The 19,641-nt window shown below is 35.1% G+C and overlaps 1 protein-coding gene across 1 annotated transcript in view; it reads left to right on the plus strand.

The window, feature by feature from the left end:
* Positions 1–19,641, plus strand: part of CCDC39 (coiled-coil domain containing 39) — a 47,905-nt gene that overhangs the window by 14,658 nt on the left and 13,606 nt on the right. The window contains exons 7-13 of the mRNA XM_045502874.1: positions 2,425–2,616; positions 5,351–5,454; positions 5,792–5,924; positions 9,490–9,684; positions 10,630–10,794; positions 13,492–13,629; positions 16,163–16,371. Of these exons, the coding sequence (XP_045358830.1) occupies positions 2,425–2,616; positions 5,351–5,454; positions 5,792–5,924; positions 9,490–9,684; positions 10,630–10,794; positions 13,492–13,629; positions 16,163–16,371 (1,136 nt within the window). The remainder of the gene's footprint in view (positions 1–2,424; positions 2,617–5,350; positions 5,455–5,791; positions 5,925–9,489; positions 9,685–10,629; positions 10,795–13,491; positions 13,630–16,162; positions 16,372–19,641) is intronic.

The raw sequence follows: 19,641 nt of genomic DNA on the forward strand, positions 1-19,641 counted from the left end.
TTAACAACTGGCTCCCCATTTGTAGCATTTCTGATTTCTGTGGTGAAACTACTTCCATACCAACATGACTCTGCTCAACAGAGTTGAAAAGAGATGTGTCAGTCAGTTCTGGTGAGCCAGTGAAAGCCAGTTCATACCGCTAGAGGATTTAATCTCTTGTTCCTCTTCCTCCAAAACAGTTCCTGCCTTCTTAGTGTCTTCTTGGCAGGAGTCTGAGTATATGAACCTATGAACCTGAAATTGGCTTTTTTTTTTTTTTTTTAAGGTTACTTATTTTTTTTGAGAGAGAAAGGGAGGGAGAAAGCGTGCTTGAGAGTAGGGGAGGGGCAGAGAGCGAGGGAGAGAGAGAATCCTAAGCAGGCTCTGGGCTGTCAGTGTGGAGGTTGACATGGGACTCCAACTCATGAACCATGAGATCACTACCTGAGATGAAATGAAGAGTTGGATGCTTAACTGAGCCACCAGACTCCCCTGAAATTGGCTTCTTAAAATAAACTTTTGCATCATTTGGAAAAGGAAAAATATTTTTCTATTATGCTTTTATTCCAGTGTAGAAATTTTGGGACATTACTGTACTTATCAGCATCACCTACATAAACTTAACTGTGAGTAGATAACACTGTTAAAAAATGTGAATGTTGAAGTAGGTGTTAGAGTATCTGATTAAATGGTAGAAAAATCAATATAAGGCAGAAAATTCTAGAATGGTCATTTGACATATATGAACTTAGGAAGTTTTGACCCGTCTTTGGTTGAATAAACACAGCAGATCTATAGAACGATACATTATATAATGTTAATTGTTATAGAAAACATATAGGAATACTAGACTGAATAAATTAAAGATTTTTTAAAAATGTACATTTCAGATATATATCCACTTAATATGCTAATATGTACAATATTACCTGCCGCATTTCTAAAATTTATTGATTTCAGATACCCTCTGAAATTGTATGATTTCACATACCCTCCCCCAACTTGATTTTCTGTGATTAGTTGTTTCATGGGACGCCATTTGGGAAAACTTGAAAGAAATACATTTTAGAGTAAATTTTCCTTCTCCCTCCAATTCATTCAATATATTGCTGTCAACATCACTTGTAAAAACCATAGATGGCCTTTTTATTCCTCAGCTCTAAAATCTTCTTTGTTTCACATTGCTTAAAAATTGAACCTCTTGGGGGATGCCTGGGTGGCTCAGTTGGTCCAGCATCCAATTCTTGACTTCATCTCAGGTCATGATCCCAGGGTTGTGGGATTGAGCCCTGCATTAGGCTCCATGGTGAGCAAGGAGCCTGCTTAACACTCTCTCTCTCTCTCTCTCTCTCTCTCTCCCCACCACTGCCCCTGACTCCTCCCCCACTTGGGCTCTCTCTCTCTCAAAAAAACACAAATTTTTTTTAAAAATTGAAGCTTTTTAACATGGCAATTGGAAAATTGAATTTATTCACAGTTGGGTCCTAACCTCTACCTTTCCAGCCTCATTCCTTTCATCTGTACCTGCCCCTTCTTAATATATGCCCATTCTATGCCTGCCTTCCTACCCTACACCTTAACCACATTAGAGCATTTATGCATATCCATTTATTTTTTTAGGTCTGACTTAAAAGAAGCCTCTTAGGTAATGCCTTTTGATAATTCTTCTCAGGTAGACTTCATCATCTCTTTGTTCCCATGGTGCTTTGTTCACATCTCAGTTACTACTTTGTATATTCTGTTTATTTTGTATTCCCAAGACCAAAGGTCTTGAGTGAAGGTATTCTTATTGAAACCAATAACTAAAATGTTATTCTCAAAAGATGAAAAAAAAAAAACTAGTCCTGTGAAATATTTGGAAAAACCATTGGAATCCAACTTTCTATGTAGAAATATTCAACAGTGTTATGTTTTTTTAGATGTCACCTTTTGTTGATAAAAGATTGATATTTTTCTCATCTCTTTAGCCAAGTACCAGATTAAAGAGAAAGAAATCCTTAAAAATATGAGCTTATAGATACTGATGTATAGCCTATTAATATTTTGTTTTTATTCATATAAAAATAGACCTTTTTTTATACATTTTTAAATGTTTTATTTATTTTTGAGAGAGAGAGTGCAAGTGGCAGGCGGGGGTGGGGCGGGGGGCAGAGAGAGAGGGAGACATAGGATCTGAAGTGGGCTCCAGGCTCTGAGCTGTCAGCACAGAGACTAATGTGGGGTCCAGACCCATGAACTGGGAGACCATGACCTGAGGTGAAGTCAGATGCTTAACCAGCTGAGCCACCCCAGGGCCTCTAAAAATAGACTCTTTAAAGAAAATATTGTCCTAATAATTTTTGATCAAATACTGAATTTGGTTTAATAGAAAAATAATAACTAATTTCCATTTTGTTTGTTTTGTTCATCATATTAAACATATATTTAACATATTTTTAATCTTAGGCATTAGCAAGGATAAAGCAGGAAATAAGAGAAAAAGAAAATTTGGTTAAAGAAAAGATCAAGTTTTTGGAAAGTGAAATTGGAAATAACACAGAGTACGAGAAAAGAATTTCTGTTGCTGATCGGAAAGTTTTAAAATGTAGAATGGAGTATCAGCGTCATGAAACTAATAGAAATCAGCTGAAGGATGAGGTATGTTAACTAATAAGACTGGTTTGTGTGTTTATGACAAATTACTATAAAAATAAGCATAAAGGCTCTCCTTCAATTAAGGAACTGCCTTCTAGTTCTTTGTCTTATGTCCCTTCACGTTGTGGAACTTTTTGGGTATTCCAATGGCGCCCTGTTTGGTGAAGGCAACAGGAGTGCCAGTCATATCACATGTGGTATGAAGGGGTCCCCCTGGAGTTGTATAGCACACACCTTGCTTGTCACACGTGGTGTTTTGTAGGTGACTTGAGGCAAAATGCTCCTGAGGGGTCTAGACTGGAAACCATAATTATAACTTCCAAAGGGGCAGATGTGAAGGTGAATGTTGTAGTGATGACCTGAAGTGGACATATAACATGTCCAGTGCTACATATGTATGGTGGTTTTAACTCAGAGTAGGTGGAGCTATTTGCTTAAGTTCAGTTTCTCACCTTGAGAAGGGATAATATTTCAGTCTGGTAGTGAGACAGTGTAGGGGTAAAATACCTTGAACAGAGAACAAAACTTTTCCTGCTTTGTTCATTTCTTCTTTCGCAGGCACACATGCCCAACTAGATTGTTCTATAGGGAGTGTTAGCAACAAAGGAATTTTTATGAAATTTGTGTCTTGAAGTCACATTAGCTGAAGTTACTGCTGTTTAGTCAGGAAACTGGAATATTGTAGAGCATTACATTCTATAAGTTGTTATACTTTTTATTTCTGATAAAGAAGGAAAGATGTTTTATTGTCCAAAAAAAGAATAATTACTTAAGATCCTAGAATAGTAAAATAAGCAAATTTCTTGCCTAAATTAAATGTCATTGCTAATAGTTCATTCTTAAAAATTTTTAAATTGCAGAAAAGAATGCAGGGATTCATTCATTCATTTGTTCATAATTTGTTTATTGAGATGCAATTCATATATAATAACTTACCCTTTTGAAGTATGTAATTTAGTGGTTTTTAATATTTCATAGGATGTGCAACCATTACCACTATCTAATTTTAGACTGTCTTTTTCTTTCAAAAAGAAATCTTTTGCCCACTAGCAATCACTCTGCTTCCCTCCACCTACCCAGCCCTGGCAACTACTAATCTACTTTCTGTCTCCATGGATTTGCCTATTTTGGACATTTCATATAAATGAAACCATATCATACAGAGCACTTTATGTCTGGACTCTTTTACTGAAATAATGTTTTCAAGGTTCATCCATGTCATATAGCATGCATTAGTACTTCATTCATTTTTTTCTATCCAAGTTTTAAAATTTTGTTAAAGTACACATAACATACAATTTACCATCTTTTTAAAAAATATTTATTTTGGGGTGGGGGAGACACAGAATCCAAAGCAGTCTCCAGGCTCTGAGCTGTCAGTACAAGCTGTGAGATCATGACCTGAGCCAAAGTCAGGTGCTTAACTGACTGAGCCACCCTGGCGCCCCTACAGTTTACCATCTTAATCATTTCCCAGCATGCAGTTCAGTAGTGTTAAATACATTCCTAATGTTATCCAACCATCACCATCATCCATCTCCATAATTCTTTTCTTCTTGTAAAACTGAAACCCTGTACTTATTAAACAGTAACTCCCCATTCCCCCCTCTTCCCAGCTCCTAGCAACTACCATTTTGCTTTCTGTCTCTAGGAGACTAAGTTAACTTCACATGAATCAGACAGTATTTATCTTTTTGTGACGGCTTATTTCATTTATTTTACTTAGCATGGTGTCCTCAAGGTTCATCTATATTGTAGCATATGTCAAGGTTTTCTTACTTTTTAAGGCTGACTCCTATTCCATTGTATGTGTGGATCACATTTGGCTTACCCGTTTATCTGTCAGTGGACACTTGGGTTGCTGCCATGTTTTAGCTATTATGGATAACGCTGCTATGAACATGGGTGTACAATTATCTCAGAATTTCTGGATGGCAATTATGGTAATTATGTTTCTGATTTTTTAAGGGACCACCATAGTGTTTTCCATAGTGGCTGTACCATTTTACATTCCCACTAACAGTGCACGAAGGTTCTAATTTCTCCATATTCTCACCACCACTTGCTATTTTCTTTTTTTGGCGACAGTCATCCTCATGGAAGAGTGTGAGGTGGGATTTCATTGTATTTGACGTGCATTTCCTTAGTGATAGATGATGTTGAACATCTTTTCATGAGCTTATTGGCCATTAGTATATCTTTTTTGGAGAAATGTCTATTAAAATCCTTTGCTCATTTTTGAATCAGTTTATAGTTGTTGTTGTTGATGAGTTTTAGAAATTTTCTGTATATTCTAGATATTAATCCCTTAGCAGGTATATGATTTTGCAAGTATTTTCTCCACTCTGTGGACTGCATTTTAACTCTGTTGATATTGTCTTTTGATGCACAGAAGCTTTTAATTTTGATGAAATCCAATATGTCTATCTTTTGTTGCCTGTCATATACAATTAATCATTGCCAAATCCAATACTGTGAAGCTTTTGCTCTTTGTACCTGTCACACATCTATGTGGGACTCTGTAATTTGCCAGTATCATACAATAAGTCATTGAAAATGTAATATCAGATCAAAAAGAAAAACTGTTAATATGTATTACAGAAACATCGTTATTGTGTTTATGGGTATGATGTAGGTTAAAAATTAATATGTTCAGAACAGAACTTCTCAAAAAAGAAATTACCTTATAAGATGTAAAATAAATATATGTAATTTCTGTCTGTTAACTAATAAATAGCTGGATTCTTTAAAAGCCACTGTGAATAGAAGTTCTAGTGATTTAGAAGCTCTGCGGAAAAATATTTCCAAAGTAAAGAAGGATATTCATGAAGAAACAGCAAGGTAAGAAAAAAGATATTTAAATATGTTTATAGTTTTTGACTACTTCTAGAAAAATTATTAAATATTTAAGTTTTTGTTAAATAACTGAAAAATTATAGCTACTAAATTATTAAACGTGAAAATAAATTTTCCTGGGTTTTTCATCATAAAGGCTTAGGAATAATATTTTTGTGGCTTATTAAATATGTATTTAATAAATATGTAGGGTTTACATAAAGGTAATAAAAAGGTTTATGGCAAAAGAAACCTTCAAGTTATATGAAGATAAACTATTCCTTGTTTGTTTGTATTAATTTTTAGATATGTTTTCTATTTTTTCTTCATAAACTCTCTCCAGGTTACACAAAATTAAAAATCATAATCAGATTGTAAAGAAAAAATTAAAGCAGATAACTGAGAAAACTATGTCTGTAGAAGAGAAAGCTACCAATTTGGAAGATATGCTAAGGGAGGAGGAAAAAAGTATAAAGGTAAGGTTTACTTTCAGTTTTTAAAGAGTCACAATACATTTAGCAATAGTGAATGAGACTCTTGCGATTATGGAATAGGAGGTCTTTTAAGAGGCTCTGCTTTCTGTTGTGATCCCATTTGTAATTTGTAATCAGAATTTTGAGTTGTTAGACCTCTTTTTATGTGTGGCTTTCTAAAGAGGTTTCTGACCTTCTCTTAAAACTTCTAATTCTCCTTTAGCTTCATGTTAAGCATTTAATATTGATGTCTTCTTTTGAAGGTTACAGGTAGCCCCTCTACCTTGGATCTCATCCCTTCCCAATGCCTAGTGTGTCCACGTCTCTGCTTGTCATTCATATGTATGTTCTTATATTGTAAACGTACCTGGAAAAATGCCTGTTTTACAATTGATTTCCACCTTTACAGTAGGCTGTCATTTTTTTGTTTTGTTTGTTTGTGATCATATCCCCGTCTCCCCCCCAGTGGTCTACGTTTATTGCCTGTATTTCTTTATCATTTAATGTCTCTGACAGTCTGGCACCATTTATTAGTAAATGGGCTCTTAAGTGCTTTACTTTACTAACTCTATTGGAATCTCTTTGACATCTTGGTAGCATTTAGGCCAATTTTGAGGAACTGGAAAAGGCTGGTTCACCATTTCCTCTTGAAAACTTCAAAGTGACTTCTGTGACCTGACACAATTTGCACTACTTCCTGCTTTTTTGCTTTCTTTGAGGGGCAGCTGAAGATCATGGCAAAAATCCCCCATTTGCTACATATCCAGTATGGCTTCACTTATATTTAGATACAATCCAGCTTCTGCAGTATGCTGTTGTATATTTAAATTCCTGAATAACGAAGTCATGCATCAATATGGACTGGAGCAGTATTTGAGTCCAAATCACACAACATTATTTTTAAAAAGTTATGTTTTTTGTGTGCATGTGGTTTTTTTTTTTTTCTCCTAAGAGAATGATTTTCAGTTGTCCATGAGATGGGACTATATTAGAACTTACTAGAAATCTGTAAAGACTGAAATTCATATGAAATAGGACTTTTGATGATGACATTAAAAAGGAATTAGAGGGGCGCCTGGGTGGCGCAGTCGGTTGAGCGTCCGACTTCAGCCAGGTCACGATCTCGCGGTCCGTGAGTTCGAGCCCCGCCTCGGGCTCTGGGCCGATGGCTCAGAGCCTGGAGCCTGTTTCCGATTCTGTGTCTCCCTCTCTCTCTGCCCCTCCCCCGTTCATGCTCTGTCTCTCTCTGTCCCAAAAATAAATAAACGTTGAAAAAAAAAAAAAACAAAAACGGAATTAGATTGTAGGGGCACCTGGGTGGGTCAGTCGGTTGAACGTCCGACTTGGGCTCAGGTCATGATCTCACTATTCGTGGGTTCGAGCCCCACGTAGGGCTCTCAGCTGACAGCTCGGAGCCTGGAGCCTGCTTCAGATTCTGTGTCTCCCTTTCTCTCTGCCCCTCCCCCATTCACGCTCTGTCTCTGTCTCACAAAACTGAATAAAAGTTAAAAAAAATTTAAAAAATGAGTGACATTGTTGTAATTAGCTACATTAGAAAACAACATAGGATTGGCAGTGTATGTGTGCTGCTTGTGCTGTAGCAGAGTTATATTCATAGTCTTGAGTTTTGTAGTTCTTTGGAAAAATCCTTTCTTTGGAGATGTACTATGTTATTAACCACCAAGCACTGACTTTAAAATGCCAGGCAATCTTTGGGAAGGAGTTAAAACTAATAAAAATTGTCTATTATATAAAAATGAATTTTATAAGATTATATTAGATTATATTTCTTACTTTGTGAAAATTTAATGTGCCAATCACAGATTTTTCTTTTTTTTCATATTGAAGTTCATTTGTTGCCAAAGGGAAATATGCTTATCTGGCTGTAAGAGCACAGAGGGAAATTATTTCAACATTTTAAAATGATAACTTTCAGGGCACCTGGCTGGCCCAGTCAGTAGAGCATGCACTCTTGATCTCAGGGTTGTAACACCCCATGTTGGGTGTAGAGGTTACTTAAAAATAAAATCTTAAAAAAATAAAATGATAACTTTCAACAGATGTTGGCATGGGAGACCTATTTGAAGCCTTGAACACATGGTCATGAAGCCTTGAGGTCAAGACAAATCTGCCTCTTGAGAAATGAGCAGTGGGAATCAGGGACTGGTTTCTGTTTCCTAGAAGGCTGCACGTGTGGGGAGGCCAACTAGAGGCAAGGTGTGAGTAAGGGGTAGTGCCAGTAGTGTGCTGGGCCAGCTCTTACCAGCTCACAAGAGTTGATAATTATATTTTCTGGAATTTTGCAAGTCAGCTGCTAAACATAGCTATTATTAAAAATTAAATTATATAGACTTATAATTAAATACATAATATTAAAAACAAAGTAATCAGTACTGAGCACTCATCACTTCCAAATTATTTTACTACATTTTACTATTATCTGTTTATACTCTTAAGTTTAAGGTTACTTCCATTTACAGTGTACGGTGTAACCTCTGTACAATAGAAATGCTACATAATAATCTGCTACTGCATATCACATCCCAACTCTGCATTTAGTAGAATCGTGTCAGTAGCTTGAAATTGGCCAGATTGGGAATATTTATACAGTGAAAATCAGCTTCTTCCCCCTAATCTCCCATCTGCTGGAAAGCTGGTGGTGGTGGTTAAATATGTACCTGCTCACCACTGGATAGTGTCCAGAAGAGAAGGTGGGAGATTGAGTGATGTGATTTCTTCCCTGTAACACTCTCAAGACTTCAGCAACTTTTGTGAACTTACAGGCTGTGTTTCAGCAGTATATTTTCTTTTCTTTCTTTCTTTTTTTAATGTTCATTTATTTTGAGAGAGTGTGAGTGGGGGAGGGGCAGAGAGTGAGGCACAGAGAGAATCACAAGCAGGTTCCATGCTGTCACCACAGAGCCCAACCTGGAGCTTGATCCTACAAACCATGGAATCATGACCTGAGCTGAAATCAAGAGTTGGATGCTTAACTGACTGAGCCACCCAGGCACCCCTATTTTATTTTCTAAGGAAACCAGTGAAATAGCCAAGTTCCAAGGTCAGAGTGACATGGGGTAGAATTAAAGATGATAGATCAAAGTGAATGATGTGGGGATAGAAAACTGCTATTCTTTTTTTTTTTTTTTTTTAATTTTTTTTTTTCAACGTTTATTTATTTTTGGGACAGAGAGAGACAGAGCATGAACGGGGGAGGGGCAGAGAGAGAGGGAGACACAGAATCGGAAACAGGCTCCAGGCTCTGAGCCATCAGCCCAGAGCCCGACGCGGGGCTCGAACTCACGGACCGCGAGATCGTGACCTGGCTGAAGTCGGACGCTTAACCGACTGCGCCACCCAGGCGCCCCGAAAACTGCTATTCTATCTACTAGAATAGAGTAGACTACAAGAAATGTTGGAGATGTACTGAAATTGTGGGAAAGGGCATTTTTATATTCTGAAGGGCTAAATGTTAGGGGGTTAATTTGTGACCCCCAAAATTATAATGTTCATATAATAAAACCTTTCAAAGTATTATAATTTCATTGATCACTATTATTCTTATCAGGAAGTGCAAGTTCAATTGAACATAATGAAAGATGTGCTATTTAAGAAAGTTCAGGAATTACAGACTGAGACAATGAAAGAAAAAGCTGTCTTATCAGAAATTGAAGGAACTCGTTCCTCTCTAAAGCACCTCAACCATCAGTTACATAAACTGGATTTTGAAACCTTGAAGCAGCAAGAAATTATGTACAGTCAGGTAGATGATACTCTTATTAATATCTTCCATATTGATTTGTTATAGTTGCGGTGGTCAGGATACTGCAGTGTCCTGAAAAAAACAAAGATTTTGAAAGCACTCTTGGAGGGATAGATGGATGCTGAAGATGGGGTTTCATGTTTGGTCAGTAGTAGGGTAAAGGAGCCTTAAAAACTATTTTTTTTTCTTGATTTGAAATAAACTGGTAAGAGGATAGACAACTCTAGTGAGGGACAGCCATGCTTTAAAGGAACATAGGGCAACCGGGCCTGGACTGAAATAAAACAAGGAGTGAGATATATGAGACCTGGAAAAATTGAGTCTTAGCTGTGCAAACATAGACATCCCACCCCGACCTCTAGACTGATAGTTGAAAAGTATTTTAAAAGTTTTTCTTATTTGTTCTATTCATAGATTCTGTCTCATGAAGCCTTAATATGACCCCTCTCTACACCTTAATTTCCCTGTCTAATGTATTCTTAGTTTCTCAAAATTAAAGATGCTAAAGTATTACTTAAGAAAATAATTCATTGGAAGTTCGTTAAATTTGAGCCACATTTGTGGCTAACAATTTGTGACTCCTTTTGTGTATCCCTTAGAAAATGTACCCTCGAAAATCCATGTCCTTGTAAATCCATTGGATTTACTGCAGTTCCATCCTAGTAGTAGGGGAAATACCTTCCTAGCTGACTTCTTACATTTTCAGAAGATTACTTACTTCTATGTCACTATTATGTATCTTGGTTATTGAAGAATAGTTTGCTATTTCTCCGCTTAGAGTTAAGAAGGATTTTATATTATAAATTATTGAAGGATTAAAGTGACTTTAGTAAATGATGACACCTAAGACTAAACTTATAAGAAAGTGTTTATTGTGTTTTTACATTTGTAGAAATGGTTTTAACTTTGTTTGTCTTTGCTATCTTTTTTTAAAATATGTAATAGGATTTTTACATTCAACAAGTGGAACGCCGAATGTCACGATTAAAAGGAGAAATTAATTCTGAAGAAAAACAAGCTCTTGAAGCAAAAATTGTTGAACTTAAAAAGACATTGGAAGAGAAAAAATCTACATTTGGCCTTTTGGAAACACAGATCAAGAAGCTTCATGTAACTTAGTCAAAATACTTTTGATGCTTAAAATATCCTAGTCATTAGTTACTCTGTTTTAAGTCAACATGTTCCTAAGACTTTACTTTGGATAGGATGATTGCCAAGTTACCTGCATATATAACAAACGTATGAACTAATGTTCATGTTTCTATACTGACTATGAGAGAGAATATAACATTACCATTGATTATGCATTTAATATATTCCAAGTATATTACATGTCTTTAGCATTTCATTTAATCTTTATCAGTGTCTTGTGAGGGACATATTATTATTTGTGTGACAGATTAAGTAAATTGTCCATGGTTACACAACTAGTATGTGTAGAGCTAGGATGTGATCCCTGGTCCATCAAAATACTCTTAAATAGTACCATGATTTAAAACATTGATAAATTCCATTTTTGATTTTTTTTTTCTAGATAACTTGATTGCCCTTTATCACTGAAATGACCCTTTATGGGTCATCTGTTGTTGTTATTCATATATTTACTTGGTAACAATATTTTGAATGACTATTTGTTAATAAGGTAAAAATGTTCTTCACCTTTCAGTATTTTAATGTTTATGGTCATATAAAACCTGTATTAAGGGAACCTATGTAATGTAAAACCTATGTTAAAATTTAACTGGAAAGTAAGTGTGAAGGAGTGAGATCATGGATCTGAATGGGATGAGAACCCCAAAGAATTTGTCATTTACAATTTGAAATGCTTGTGTTGAGTGTCCTCTAGTGGTTATAAAAAGAATTGCTCTGAATTCCTTTAGGGCTACCAAGGTGAAAGTGAGCTCTTATTTTGTAAAACAAACAAACAAATAAATATTTATTTTAATATATTTTTTAGTTAATATATAGTATAGTAATGATTTCAGGAGTAGAACCCAGTGATTCATCACTTACGTATAACACCCAGTGCTCATCCCAACAAGTGTCCTCCTTAATGCCCATTACCCACTTAGCTCATCCCCCCACCCAACACCCCTCCAGCAACCCTCAGTTTGTTTCTCTGTATTTAAGAGTCTTATGGTTTGCCTCCCTCTCTGTTTTTATCTTATTTTTCCGTCCCTTCCTCTATTGTGCTCATCTGTTGTGTTTCTTAAATTCCACATATTAGCGAAATCATGTTATTTGTCCTTCTCTGATTGACTCATTTCACTTAGCATAATACATTCTACTTCCATCTGTATTGTTGCAAATGGCAAGATTTCATTCTTTTTGATCACTGAGTAATATTGCATTGTCTATATCTACCACATCTTCTTTATACATTCATCAGTTGATGGACATATGGGGTCTTTCCCTAATTTGGCTATTGTTGATAGTCGAAATGAATTTTTAAAGATATTAAAGCTAGTTAGCCTTCTAATGAAGGTTTGCTCTTCTAAATAGTAGCATGACATTGTGAAGTCATTCTGCATTACTTCTCCCATCCCACTCCATCTACTCTTTTGCATAATAGAAACAAAGTCCTTCTGGTTGAAAATCACCTTCAGTTAAAAGTTTTTCATTCTAAAAGTTAATTTTATGAAATGACATGTTTATAAAAAAAATTCTTACTATTTTACTACAATCTTAGGCATTTAAAAAAAATTTTTTTGAGAGTGAGACAGAATGTGAGTAGGGGAGGGGCAGGGAGAGAGGGAGACACAGAATCTGAAGCTGGCTCCAGGCTCTGAGCTGTCAGCACAGAACCCAACATGGGGCACAAACTCACAAGCTATGAGATCTTGACCTGAGCCAAAGTCAGAAGCTTAACTGATTGAGCCACCCAGATACCCCTACAATCTTGGGTTTTGATTTCTCAGAGAAATATAGGTAATGAGAAAGGCATAGGAAGGAGGGAGAGAGGAAGAGAAAGAAAAAGACAGAGGGAGAGAGAAATAGAACTACATCTTGAAACTAGAATGTTTTTGCTTTAGATGCCCAGACAGGACTGAGAGCACTAACCTTGTTCTGAGCTCTGGGTGAGTGGAGAGATGCAAACTGTTATAAAAACAGTAAGCTAGTATCTGGGAATGTGTGACACAGTTAAGCATCTACTGGAATTAGATCTTTTCTAGCATTTTTCTCTCTAGCAAGATGTGATTATACATGTAATTAAATAATAGTAATAATACATGACATTTCTTTGTGTCAAACACTGTTGTATATACCCATCGACAGTAACATCTTTAATCTTCACAATAGCCTAGGGAAGTAGGTGTTGTTACCATCTCTATTTTAGAGATGAGGAAACTGAGGAAGAGATTACCCACCAGGGTCAGATGACTAATGTGTAATTGAGGCCATCTGATTCTAGAGCTTGTGCTGTTAACAAGACCCTATGGTTTTTAGACTGTTAAGGTTTATACCTTCTGTGACTTGGGTTGAGTCAAATAATGAACTTCCTCCTCATATTTCTACCCATAAATGGCAATCACTCAGTAATTCAGGTTGAACCATACATACTATTTCCCAGAATTAGAACCTAAGCCAAATCAATAAAATCAATAGGTGATAAAATGAAAATGTTTCTATGTGAATATATCCATGTATATTATATTGGAAACATTAGAATGTGAAGAGTGAGATTTAAAAACCCAATTATCATAAATATTCAATGGAGCATATAATTTAATGTAAGCTATGTTTAATAGTATGTGCTTAATGCTATTTAAAATATGTATTTATGTACCTTTTCCCCCTTTTTTACAGAACGATCTTTATTTTATCAAGAAGTCACATAGTAAAAATTGTGGTGAAAAACAGTCCCTCATGACCAAAATAAATGAACTAAACCTTTTCAATGACAGATCAGAGAAAGAATTTAATAAAGCCAAAGCTTTGAAACAGGTGCAGTAAAATCATATATGCATATATTAAAAACCACATGTTTTAATACCAATTATAGAAAAAATTTAAAATATATCAAATTATAAGGAAGTAAACTAAATAAGTCACTATAGTAGCTGTATACTAGAGAAAGTGTTAAAGTTATATTATTTCCTTTCAGTCTTTTGAAGAAAATTGGCTTTATGTATATTATAAAAAAATGGAAAATATATGATCTCTTTCCATGTATGTCTCCAAACATTAAATATTAAACATTAAGTATTCTTTAAAAATTATTTTTAAGGGCTTTCTACAGGTTATTGCTGAAGTTACCATAGTTTAGTTAACTGTCTCCTGTTTTTTGGATACGTGTTTATTTCCAATGTTTGGTTATTCTGTTATAGTAATCTCAGGGGTGCCTGGCTGGCTCATTTGGAGCATGTGACTCTTGATCTCAGGGTCATGAGTTTGAGTCCTCCATTAGGTATAGAGCCTACTTAAAAAATTTTTTAAAAATAAAAAAAACATAAATAGTATTATCATATAGCATGGACATGTATCATTGTGTAATTGTTCAATGAGTTCCTTAGGGAAAATTTCTAAGTGTATAATTATGGTCCAAAAAGAATGAATATTTTCAGTGTCTTGAAACTATTTTCAAGCCTAATTGTTTTCTAGAGGATTCAGTTAATACTCCCACCAACAGGGTGTAAGCATTCTGTTGCATTCACCACCAGTAAGCCTGGATATTATAATTTATAAAACTGTTGCCAATTTGATGGGCAGACATGGTATCTCATTGTTTTAGTGTAAATTTTTTAAATTGGTGACACGTGAAAACATTTCATGATTAAACATAAAATTTAAAATATTTATGTTTAAATAAAAATATTTAAAACATTTTTTCTATTATGATATATTCCATAATCTTTCTTTTTTGGATCTCTAGTTTATTATCTTGGCCCATATTACCATTAGGAGATATATACATACACACACACACACACACACACACACACACACACACACATATACACACACACACACTTTTTTTAATGTTTATTTTGAGAGAGAGAAATAGAGAGAAAGACAGCATGAGTGGGGGAGGGGCAGAGAGAGAGGGAGGCACAGAATCCAAAGCAGGCTCCAGGCTCTGACCTGTCAGCACAGAGCTCAATGTGGGGCTTGAACTCGTGAACTGCAATATCATGACCTGAACCTAAGTCAGACACTCAACCAACTGAGCCACCCAGGTGTCCCAGGAGGTTTATGTTTTTAAGAAGCTTTGCAAAAGACCTTCATACATAAAAATATTAACTCTGTCATAAATATTGTCAATATTTTTTCCATTTATGTTTAAATTTTTATTTAGGTTTTTGACATTAAAAACTTAAAAAAAATTTTTTTAAATTTATTTTTGAGAGAGGCAGAGACAGGGCATGAGCAGAGGAGGAGCAGAGAGAGAGGGAGACACAGGTCTGAAGTAGACTCCAGGCTCTGAGCTGTCAACACAGAACCTGACATGGGGCTCGAACTCACAAACCACGAGATCATGACCTGAGCTGAAATTGGACACTTAACCAACTGAGCCACCCAGGTGCCCCCTTAAAAACTTTTCTTGACATCAAATATTTAAGTGTTTTTCCCTGCATAATTTTTATGCTTAGGAACTTCTTTATCATACTGAAAATCAAACAAATGTTTACTATTCCAGTAATTGCATTGGTTTCATCTCTTAAATTAAGTTTTTCGTGCTTCTGGAATTTATTTTTGGTACATTTGAGATGTATGGATCTAATCTTTTCTCCAACTGAAAAGCTATGTTTTGAAATAATAAAGTCTTACATTCAGGAGGGTTTGTTTCTATTCTGAAAATTGATCTATTTGTGTATTCTTGTATCAATCCCCTATCCATGACTGAATTGTTTAGAATAAAAATTTTTTTACACATTATTTTGTGAGATTTAATTTAGAATATAAATGTGCTTATCCATAGGGCTTTACATATTTCCTAGGTTGTAAATTTCATTTTTAGGAGTGACTTCTTTCTTTTTTCTTTTAGTAAAATTTAAATTTCAAATTGAAATATAATTAAAGACTTGAAATAACTATAACCCCTTTCTTAAAATAAAAAACGAAGAAAAACCATCACTCAGAGCAATCTAAATTTAATCCTACTTATCTTGGTCAGTGGTCAAATTAGAAAATGTTGTATTTTCGGGGCGCCTGGGTGGCTCAGTCGGTTAAGCGGCTGACTTTGGCTCAGGTCATGATTTCGCGGTCCGTGAGTTCGAGCCCCGTGTCGGACTCTGTGCTGACAGCTCAGAGCCTGGAGCCTGTTTCAGATTCTGTGTCTCCCTCTCTCTGACCCTCCCCTGTTCATGCTCTGTCTCTCTCTGTCTCAAAAATAAATAAACATTAAAAAAAAAATTAAAAAAAAAAAAAAAAAGAAAATGTTGTATTTTCAAGTTTGACTTTTGTGGCAATAACAAAAAAATTTTGGTTTGGGTATAACATTAATTATTTCAATATCTGACAATTTTGTTGTTGATAGGATTTGATGATAGAAGACAACCTTTTAAAACTTGAAGTTAAGCGTACTCGAGAAATGCTTCACAATAAGGCAGAAGAAGTACTTTCTCTGGAAAAAAGAAAACAACAATTACACAGAGCTATGGAAGAAAGAATTGAAGAAATTAAGGTTCATAAAACAATGCTTGCATCACAAATAAGATATGTTGATCAAGAACGGCAAAACATAAGGTAATAATTCTAGTTTAAAAATACTGCTAAAAGTTTTGGAAAATGTATGGCTGATGTTAGAAGAACTGACTGGATGTTTATCTTCTCCTTGTTTGAAAAGGCTTTTAATATATAGGGCATATTTTAGTCATAAATCTATGCTTTTTCCTCTCTATCTTTTTTAGAAAATTAATTATTTAATATACATCCAAGGTAGATAGCATATCGTGCAACAATGATTTCAGGAGTAGATTCCTTAATTCCCCTTCCTCATTTATCTCATACCCCCTCCCACAACCCCACCAGCAATTTCCCCCATTGAGGATAATTTTTAAAAAATAAAAAAACATAAATAGTATTATCATATACCATACTCTCCCCCTATTTCTATCTTCTTTCCACAAGCAAAAACAGCTCCCTGCCCTCCACGGCTTCTTTTTCCCCAAGTTCAGCTCTCTGTGTAACATACCTGTCAAGTTCTGTGGTTCAAGTTTTGCATATTGTTTTGTTAATCCTCAAATAAGTTTTGTAGGTATGCAAGATGGTTTAATGTTGATCTGGCTGCATTTCAGGGATGAAAGATGCAAAATAAACTTCCATGCCCTTCCACCATCTTGGCCTCTCTTCTCTCTTTCCTTTGACTAACCCTTCATTCTTTAGATCATCCTTTTTACAATGAGATCAATAATTCTCTTGGAACTGATTTTTGTGTATGGTTTGTGTTAAGAGTTCAATAACATGTTTTCCTTTATGGATACCCAATAGCTGCATTTATTGAAACATTTTAGGGGGTTTTGCATATATTTTATAAAAAAAGATTTATTCCTAGCTACGTGCTATTTTTAAAAATGTTTCTGTCAATGTTATCTCCTTTTAAATTATTTCATTTTTGGTTTGTTGCTGGCATTGTAAGAAATACAGTTGATTTCTATATATTAAGAATCCAGCAACTTGCTTAAACTTTTATTAATTCCGATAGTTGATCTGTAGATTCTGATTTCTAGGTATTTCATTCACATCATTTGCAGTGACAGTTTTGTGTCTCCCTTTTCAGTCTTATAACTTCTCTTTCTCTTGACTCACTGCCCTTGTTATCTAACCTTTAGGTCAGTGCTGACTATCAGTGGTGACTACAGGTCCCCTTGTCTTGTGCCTGATTTTGAAGGCAAAATGTTCATTGCTTTATCATTAAGTATGAATTGTAGAATTAAAAAAATACTCTTTAGAAGATTATGGGAGCACCCACCTATTTTGATTCATTGCTAAGAGGTTATTTTGTTTCATCAAAAGTGGATGTTGACTTTTGTTATGTGCTTTTCCTGTATTCATTGATATGATGTAGCTCCTTTAGTCTGTTAATATAATTAAATATACTGATTGCTTTTTCAAAGTTCAAACAACATTACAATCCTGGAATAAACAAAACTTGTCTGCCACATACTACATTTTGTATATATCTAGAGTTTGTTTGGTAACATTTGTACACAATTATTGCATCCATGGTTATAATTCTCCTTTCTCTATTGCCCTTGTCATCAGATTATTAAGGTTATGCTGGCTTTCATAAAATAATTTTGTGTGTTTCTTATTTTTCTATAGTCTGGATAAGGCTGTGAAAGAGTAAAATTATATCTTTCTTGAATTTTCAAAGATCTTACCAGTAAAGCCATTGGAGGCCTTTTTTAAAAAAGATTTTAGGGGCGCCTGGGTGGCGCAGTCGGTTGGGCGTCCGACTTCAGCCAGGTCACGATCTCGCGGTCCGTGAGTTCGAGCCCCGCATCGGGCTCTGGGCTGATGGCTCGGAGCCTGGAGCCTGTTTCCGATTCTGTGTCTCCCTCTCTCTCTGCCCCTCCCCGGTTCATGCTCTGTCTCTCTCTGTCTCAAAAGTGGATAGACGTTGAAAAAAAAATTTTTTTAAAAAAAAAAGATTTTAAACTGTTGGTTCAATTTATTTATTGACCATAGGACAGTGCGTATTTTTTATTTATTCTTGAGTCAGTTTTAGTTAATTATATTTTTTCCTAGGAAAAATTTCCATTTCATCTAAATTTTCAGTTATTGCCATAAAGCTGTTCGCTGTATCATTTTATTATTATTTAAAATTTTTTTTAATATTTATTTTTGAGAGAGAGAGATAGAGCGTGAGTGGTGAAGGGGGCAGAGGGAGAGGGAGACACAGAATCTGAAGCAGGCTCCAGGCTCTGAGCTGTCAGCACAGAGTCCAACATGGGGCTCAAACTCACAAACTGTGAGACCATGACCTGAGCCAAAGTCAGACACTTCACCACCCAGGCGCCCAGATTTTTATTATTTTTTAATAGCTATAGTGTTTGTAGCTTTTCATTCCTGGTAATGGTTATTTGTGACTTCTCTGTTTTAGGAGGGATCATCTTTCTTATAGTTAATGAATGTTATTACTGTTTGAAAAAGAAATGTTTCTTGATTTTTTTTCTATCGTGAATTCATTTTCTATTAGTTGCTGCTGTCACATTTATGATTTTTTCCTTCTATCTTTGTGGGTTTATTTTGATGTTCTTTAACTTCATGAGAGTGATGGTTAGCTAATTATAATTTTCATCTTGAAGGCTAAAACAAGTTAGCTATCTCACGCAATTTTTTTCTTTAAGGGTCAAATAGTAAATATTCTAGGTTTTGTGGGCCATGTGGTCTCTGTTGCAACAACTCAACTCTGTCATTGTAGAGTGAAAGCAGCTATAGATACTAAGAAAATAAATGAGCGTGGATGTGTTTCAATAAAATTTTTGGATGCTGAAGTTTGAATTTCCTAGAATTTTTACTTTTCATGAAGTATAATTTTCCTCTCATTTTTTTTTTTTTTTTGGAATAACTTTACATTTAAAAATGTAAAAGCCATTCTTTGCTCATGGGCAGGCAGGATGTTTTGCTGACCCTAGATTTTTATCACTGAGTAGTTCATTTTCCATTGCACACATCTACCCCAATTTATGTGTACATTTACCTATTGATGAACATTTGAATTATTTCTTGTTTTGGCTATTACAGATTAGGCTTTATGAATATATGTTTTCTTGGTATGAATATATACTTCCTTTTCTCTTGAGTAAATACCTAGAAGTGGATCATATGATAGGTATTCTTTTTGTCTTCCCTGTCTTTCATTGGCTTTACTGAATTTTGTTTTTCCTTTGTTTCCTCTTTTATTATTTGGAATATATACATTCTAATTTTAATATTTTTGTTGGTTATTCTTAAATTCAAAAGAAACTTTAACCTTCCCATTTCTCTGTGAATACTGAAGATTAATTAGCC

Source organism: Leopardus geoffroyi, chromosome C2, assembly GCF_018350155.1.
Source record: "Leopardus geoffroyi isolate Oge1 chromosome C2, O.geoffroyi_Oge1_pat1.0, whole genome shotgun sequence".
In the NCBI taxonomy this organism is placed as follows: domain Eukaryota; kingdom Metazoa; phylum Chordata; class Mammalia; order Carnivora; family Felidae; genus Leopardus; species Leopardus geoffroyi.